The 8,224-nt window shown below is 43.8% G+C and overlaps 1 protein-coding gene across 1 annotated transcript in view; it reads right to left on the reverse strand.

Annotated features, from left to right (window-relative positions):
• Window positions 1-7,795, reverse strand: part of MPZL1 (myelin protein zero like 1) — a 61,860-nt gene extending 54,065 nt beyond the window's left edge. The window contains exon 1 of the mRNA XM_079941114.1: window positions 7,552-7,795. Within this exon, the coding sequence (XP_079797240.1) occupies window positions 7,552-7,642 (91 nt within the window). The 5' untranslated portion in view covers window positions 7,643-7,795. The remainder of the gene's footprint in view (window positions 1-7,551) is intronic.
• Between the last annotated feature and the right edge of the window lie 429 nt (window positions 7,796-8,224).

Here is an 8,224-nt window from a genome sequence, read left to right on the forward strand (position 1 = left end):
CACTGGGGTGGGGGGGAGGGAGGAATTAAATTCCAAACAGCTGAAAGTGATCAAGACTGAAAGTTCCCTACTAGTTAAGAGACAAGGGCTGGAACTTCTGCTCAAGGTAGGCAGCAGGGCTACAGAACCTCTTCCAATGGGGTGGAGGGGCCAGGGAAAGGCGGCCAGTGAGAAGCCTCTGGTTTGAACACCCTGAGCCTGTCTGGACATCCTGTAGGGCAAGCCTGCCAGGAGTCTAACTGCAGAAGGATCTGCACAGCCTCCAGGGAGAACTCAGCCCAAGTGAAGAGGGAAGGTTCAGCGGCTTGTCAACATGTAGTGCCTCCTGATGAAGGGCAAGGAACCTTGCTGAGCCTCATGGTGTCAGACACTTGGATAAATGGATTCATGCTGTGTCCTCGCCAGAGGGAGCAGTATCAGAGTGAGAAACTACAAGAACCACACCCTTAACAATCCCTGAGGAGCAGTCAGAGCACGATTTTGCATCATTAGTGAGGAGGGCTTCACCGCGCAGCTTCATCCCTCTAGGGTGGAGCCAGCAGCATCAAGGCATGGGGTTCTCAGCACAAACATGACCACAGAGACGAGGACATTGGTGGATGCCCTGGGACAGTTAAAAGACTCTTTGCAAACATTTAAGACATCCTGGAAGCCTCCAAAAAAGTGGTTAGAAACTTTGAAGAAGAAATTCTATAATAATGCAGAGTGGTTGCAAATATATGCTTTGGAGTTTTGAGTCCCAACTCTACCATATATTAGCTGTGTGATTTTGTACAAGTTACACAACCTGTCTGACTCTTAGTTTCCTCATCTGTAAAATTAATAAAAATAATGATTATCACACAGAGTTGTAAGGAGATGAGATAATGGATATAAATTGATTAGCAAAGGCCTGGCACATGGTACACACTCAATAAATGAGGGCAGAACAAAAGAAATAACATGAACCTAGTTTTATATCCAAACTTCTAAGTTATACCTGGCTGAAAAGAAAAAGATATATATATAGATAAATATATATATAAAATTTGTATCTATATCTAGACAGATAGATAGATAAAATGTGAGTTAATTAATTCAAAACTTCTCCCTAACTACTCACTTTCTCTCTGCCCTTCTTACCATTTAGGAGATTTCAAATATTTGCATTTTAACACATTTTTCTCTTAGGAAGCTGAGTCCTTTGCTTATGTTTCCTAGCAACACCCTTCAGAGGAAGGTAAATAGCAATTATGACCTGGATGTGAGTAACTGTAGGAAACTGTCTGGCACAGGGTCATATAAGTTCTTACTGAAGCTTAGTCTACAATATAGCACCTTCATCTTTTAAAGTGTTATCTGGAAGAAGCACAGGATTACGTTAAACTTACATAACTGCACACTGGGTTCTTTAACGTTTGGAGAGAAAAGAAGACATTTCTTAATTCTGATAAAAGCATTTTTAAAATGGTTTTAAATTGCACATAACGAACTCCCCAGATGCCAAAGTAGAATATCAGAGTCTCAGTATAGAAAATGTTCATTGCAAATTCACTGACATTTGCTCAGCTGGTTACAAGTTACAGCACAGTACTAACAAACTCAAGTCAGGGATTTCATTCTAAGGGGCAATCTTATCTATAATAATAAATAACTCAGGCTCAACAAAGACATACTGCCTCTCTAACGCCAATTAGTTAAACCTAAGAACTGGGTACAACACATCACAGTTGTTAGAAAACTATTCAAGCCACAGGCCCTGAGAGTAGATCAAAGGTATTACAAAGGATCACAATTTCTAAAGAGACTTTGAGTTTGGAAGGGGGAAAAAAAAAAGAATAAATCACTGAAGAAGAATTTATCAATGAAATTATCCTTTTCATAAAGGCCTAATGGGACCAAGGGAAAATTATAAGTGAAAAAAAAAAATTACAGCAGTCCACATGCATTCAAAAAGATAATAAATAAATAAAGAGGTTTAAGGGCAACGATATAAAGGTCCCAGGAGACAATTGCAATTTCTCAATTCAGGCGCTACAAATGGTCACAAAGCCAACTGACCTCTGCCTTCTTAGCAGCCAAAATTCCAATGACTTTGGTCTAGACTCTAGGGCATTGCTAATGTCAAGCGCTTGGCAAAGAGTGGAAAAGGAAGAAAGGACTATCACTCAAGATATATGAAGCCTTCATATCTCACCAGCCTTAGGGATGGAGACCCAGAGCCATCTGATACTTGAGACCTCAGGCAATGCTTTTAGTTCTTCTAATAATTAAATTTCCTTTGATGGAGGCTAAAGACCAAACTAACCTATAATGAATTCCATGTCAAAGCAAACCATTTATTCTCTTTTTTAAAATGACTCCAATGGTCTTAAGCAAGATTAAAATCTTTGCAAGGTTTAGGTACACGTGAGATGCATGTCCTACACAGAGAATCCAAATTCTCAGATAAAGATACAATTCAATAAAAACACAACTGGGCTCCAGTTAAAAGATTCTAATCATCCAGGAGAAATGTGATTGTGGCTGCACTAAATCAGCCTCGGTGGCGATAGAAAGGAATGTGAGAAATATTTAGCAGGTAGACCAGCATTAACTAGGTGGAGGGGAGGCAGCAATATTTCTGAAAAACTGTGTATATTATGTTTTGGTTTTTGGTTTTTTTTGCGGTACGCGGGCCTCTCACTGTTGTGGCCTCTCCCGTTGGCGGAGCACAGGCTCCTAACGCGCAGGCTCAGCGGCCATGGCTCACAGGCCCAGCCGCTCCACGGTATGTGGGATCTTCCCGGACCGGGGCACGAACCCGCGTCCCCTGCACGGGCAGGCGGACTGTCAACCACTGCGCCACCAGGGAAGCCTTATGTTTTTCCCAATTAAATCACATTTTAAACTCAGTAGGAAAGAGCAACCATTAATGAAATCCCACAATGGATCCTTTGTAAGTTAAAAAAAACATCTATTTTGTTAATGCCAATAGTATTCCCTCTCCCTCTTTTCTTTTTTTTTTTTTTTACTGCAACCTTTCACAATAGGTGAATACCTTAAATGTGGTGACTGTCAGGAATTTAAACTGTCCTTTGGTGTTCATTATTTTATTTGAATAGTCTGTCACCTCCCACTAGAATCTAGGCTCCCCGCTGCATCCACGGTACCTAAAACAGTGCCTGGCGCCCAGTAGGTGTTCATTTGGTTGAATAAGTGAATAAAGACTTTGTGAAAACACAAATTTGCATTTTATATACTTTTCACATATATCTCTCTTTCACTTAATAGTGTCTTTATTTCTTTTTTAGGCAGCTTCTGAGCCTAGTGAATACCCTGGAGTTAGGGTAAAAATGAATGGTAGATTATTTAAAAAAAAAAAAAAACAACTAAGTTTTTGTTTTACTATCTCAACTAGTAAATAAGGAGTAAAAGGCTGTGGGAAGTGGTAATTAGATTAGTGGCCTTTCAACTACAGGGGTAGTACTTGAAGTCTACCTTGGTCAACAAGCCTCAAAAAATATAAAAGTTTTATTGATAAAACACTCAGATACTATAACAAACATGATAAAACAATTTTGGTATATAATAAGTAGTAATTCCAAAACTATAGTGCTTAAAGTGGTTGAAAAATGTTAATTCATTCCATACATTTCTGAAGAAATATGAAATAGTACTCAAAGAGTGATAATTATCAGATAATGTATAAAAATCGCACTTGGAAAAAATATTCCTTCTTTCAACAAACATTTCTTGGATACCTACTATGTGCCAGGCTAAAAATACCTACTGTGTGCCAGGCTAAATCCTAACTACGTGTGGCAAACTACTAACAAACTGTTATCCGCCTCCTTGCCATTTAATAAATATTTATTAGTATCTATCATATCCACTACGCTAAGCACTAGGGATACTTCTATAAACAAGGCCAACACTATCTCTGTCCTGGATTCTAGTGGAGGAGAAAAGAGAAGAACCACCAAACAGTGAGGAATTACAATAAGGACATAAAGGGCCAAGAAATGATAACAGGGGACCCCACTGGATAGGGTGGTTGGAGAAGGCCTCTCTGAGGAAGTGACATTTAAGCTAAGGCCTCACTGATGAAAAGGAGACAGCCCTGGGCAGTTTTGGGGAAAGAGCACACCAGGCAGCAGGAAAAGCAAGTGCAAAGGACCTGGGGTGGGAATGAGTGTCTAAGAGCAGAAAGATGGCAGCATGGCTTGAATATAGTGAGCAAGGGGCACAAGTTGAAGTCAGAGAGGCGGGCAGAAACCAGATCACACAGACAACTATAGGCCATGGGGAGAAGTTGGGATGTCATTCAGAGTGCAACGGGAAGCCATTAAGAATTTTAAATGAGAAAGCAACATGATCTGATTTGCAGTTTTATAAAGTCATTCTTGCAGTTCTGTGAAGAACGGACTAAAAAGAGGCAAGAGGAGAAAATGGGGAGACCAGCTGGGAGGCTATCACAGTATCACAGGCAAGAAATGACAGTGATTTCGACTAAAATGCTAGGAGTGGACCACAGGTAGAAAAAAAGTGGGTGAGAGAGAAAAAAAAAAGAAGTGGTTGATTCCTAGAAGTATTTTGGAGATGGGAGAACTGACTGGATGTGGGGAGTGAAGGATGGGGCATTATCAAGGGCAGATCCTAGGTTTCTGGGTTGAGCAGTTAGATGGATGGTAGCGCCATTTACTGAAATGGGTGATGCAAATTACTGAGATTTATTCTTCATACACTGTGTGTTCATTCCTACCTAAGGGTTACCAAAGACATTCCAGTTGCCACATTCAGTGAATCCTTGAAGTATTCACTCTCTCTTCATCTGACACAGTTAAAACTTCTTCCTTAAAACTTCACTCTCTCTCAGTTTCCAAGACACCACACTCTTCGGGTTCTTCATTTACTCAACGAGCGTCCTTGTCAGGCTCTGTATACCCCAAGACCCTGTCCTTGGCCTTCTGCTATTTCCTTCAATACACTCTTCCTTGCTGACCTCATCCAAGCAATCCATAGCTTTAACTACGACCCGCATAAAGCCTCCCAGCTCTCTATTTCCTACCAGAACTTTCTCCTCACCTCTAAAACTATCTACCCAAATGTCCCATTTCTACTGAGATATATCAGCAGCATCTTAAACTCAACATATCCAAAAGTAACTTCACCATCCTCTTCTTCTAACACTCCTTTCCCCTCATCCATAATCTTCATCTGTGAAAAGCCCTACTTTCCAAAACTATGCCCAGCTTTCCAAGCTCAAAACCTTAGGGTCATCTTACACTCCTCTCTTTCAAGTCCACATCAAATTGATTTCCAAGCCCCACCAAATTCACTTTCTAACAAGCTCACGGATATGACCTCTCTTCATAACCCACTGCTTTAATTTGGGTCTTCAATCCTCCTCCTCTGGATTGTTACAATAACCCTCTGGTTTCTTCAGCCTCACACCATTCTATCTCACACTTCACATCTCGATAAACACAGAAATCCTTCACAGGCTCCCCACAGCCCTTAGGATAAAATTCAGCCTTATGAATGGCAAACAAGGTCCTTTAGGAGTTAGTGCCTCTGGCTGGCTCTCCTGCCTCAATTCCCACCATCTCTCCTATACACGATCCAACTTCTCACGACACTGACCTACCAACAGGTTCATTCATGACTCTGCCTATACTGTTTTCTCCCAACACCTACTTAGCTTAAGCAACCCTTTCTCTAGCAGCCTGAACTTCGGTCTGAGATGATGACTCTCCTTAGTGCTCTCACAGCAAACCATTAATGAAAGACTTCTCATATTGTTTATCACACTTTGTTTCTCCCACTGAACGATAAATGATGTGAGGCCAGGGACTGTCCTTCCTAGAATACTTTTTGTGCTTAATACTTAAAAAATGCTTAGTAAATGTTTGCTGAACAACTGTATGTAGATCAAACTTGAGAAGACTTTCTGTCAAACATGAACTGCTATGTACAGTTATTCATGATAAGAAAAGGTAGCTTGAAAGAAGAAACATTCGATAGTTTTCTAAAATTAACCAATAACATCAGCTGCTGACTTTCACGTATCAGCATTCATCCTTCATTACGGAAGAGCTATATATGTCCAAGGTGTATATAGATGTAATTCTGATGATCTTTTTGTATTAGTATCCATAAATATTCAGTTTTTCAGTTCTGCTACTTTTTAATACCTTGAGTTTAATTAAGATTACTCTGACTGCTCTTGTCCTCAATAAAGACGGGTGTCTGCCTCCTATGCATAATAATTCTGTCTGAACACACAAGATTTCTGATACACCTTAGTTTTAAGCTATTTCCTACTTCTTCACTTAAAACATGAATATTACCACCATCACCACCACCACAAACCCCCCCATGCTTTTTAACCCTTTTTTTCCCCCTCAGGAGAGACATTTATACAGAATGGATTGTCTTATATATACAAAGTATATCTTCATCTATCAACCTCCAGAGGGTGGGGGGACTTTTACGTTTATACTTTACAGCTCCTGGAATCATTCATTAAATGGTATTTTTCCTGGCTCCAAAGATTACATTAAGAACTCTTCCATGAAAGTAATTACTGAGTATACTCATGTTCAGATATTGTCATGCAACTGACATTTCGCAAAACAAAAGAAATGAACAAGGCTCCGTGGTGTTTTAGGAGTTGGCTCTCTTTATAACCATTACTTAACCACATTCTGAGACAGCAACAAGTACTCTGCTTTGAACAACACACACAAAAAAAGTCCTGTGGTAGACACCACTGCAGATGTCCGTAAAACAACTCATCCAATTCAATAAATCCAGCCTGAGGTTTACTTTATGTCTCACTCATGAAATCTGGCAAGGAAAAAAACGTGTTTTTTTTTTTAAAGAAAAATGAACCTTTTAATGTCCTATGTCTTGTCAAACTACGGCGACTAGGACTGTAATTATTATGGATTGGACCAAACTCTTTTAAGCCAGGTCACTCCAGTGGTATTCCCAGCTCTTTGCATCCTAACACAGAAGTAATGTAAATTTCTTCCTGGTGCTCTGCAGACGACAGAGATGAGACAAATGAGACTCCGGGACCCTTCTATCTCAGAGGCTTAAAAAATGCGCTGGAGAGCACTGGAAATGGAACTAACAAGGTAAAACAAAACAGTCGCTTAAAAGGGAAACAATCAACAAAGGCCCTACAAATGAAAACCCTGCAACCTTCCGCCACCTCCCAAAGGTGGAGAACGCCAGAAGCCCGGGTTCCTGAACCGGAATCCCAAGCGGGCCTGGGCGACCCAGAGTCGCCAGGCGTAGACGGTGGGCGACTCAGCGAGGGCGCAATGCGGCCTCCCGCCGGGCCCGCTCCCCAGACAGCCCCCCAGGAATGAGCAAGGTAGGGAGTTCTCCCCGCCTCCTCCACACGCAGGGATCCAGGAAGAAGAAAGAGGCTCCGCGCCCCTTCAGCCCGTCGCGGGGTCCGCCGGCTCCGTTCCCCGGGCCCCACGGCGTGCAGGCCGCGCCCCCTCCCCACCTCGGCGCCCCGCGCGCGCAGGGCCCGCCACCTGGCCCCGCCGCCCCCGCCATCCCGGCTTCACTCACAGAGCCCGAGCGCCACCGCAAACACCGACCACAGCCAGCGCCTGCAGTCTGGGGATGCAATCAGTGCCCCGGCCCCGGCGGGCGCTGCCATCGTCCTCCGGCCGCAGTCGCCGCGGCTCTGGGCCCCGGTCCCCACTGCGGTTAGCTCGGCTCCGGCCCGGGGGCTCCGGACTCGCCGCCGCCCGCGTCTGCTAGCACCTCCACGCCGCAATCCCCGTTCGCGGCCCCAGCCGCTGCCAGCCAGCCCTCCGCCCAGACCTCGGCCCCGCGCCGGCCCCAGCTGTCCGCTCATTGGCCTGCTCCGCGCACTTTGAAGGACTCGATTGGAAGGCACCGACTGTCCATCACTCCCTCTCTGCAGGCGGGGCCCCGCCTTTTCGGTCCCACCCAGGCTCCTTATGCCGGCGCTGGAGGTCCCCGGCTGTCCGAGGCGACCGCCGCCAAGCCCTCTGCCTGCCTGCCTGCCTGCGTGGCTGTCCGCTGGTCTGTCCTGGCCCGCCCGCCCCCCCTGCCAGCGTCTCCTCTGCCTCTTTAAGGGTCCAGTCCTCCAGATCTATGCATTGTCTGTCTTCGCCTGTTTCAGCTTTTCCCGGTTTCTCTGAGCCTTACCTAAAGGAAAAGAAGCAGTTCGTTTACAAAATTAAAAAAACAAACAAACAAAAAACAAAAAACG

This window comes from Stenella coeruleoalba, assembly GCF_951394435.1.
Source record: "Stenella coeruleoalba genome assembly, chromosome: 1".
Classification (NCBI taxonomy): domain Eukaryota; kingdom Metazoa; phylum Chordata; class Mammalia; order Artiodactyla; family Delphinidae; genus Stenella; species Stenella coeruleoalba.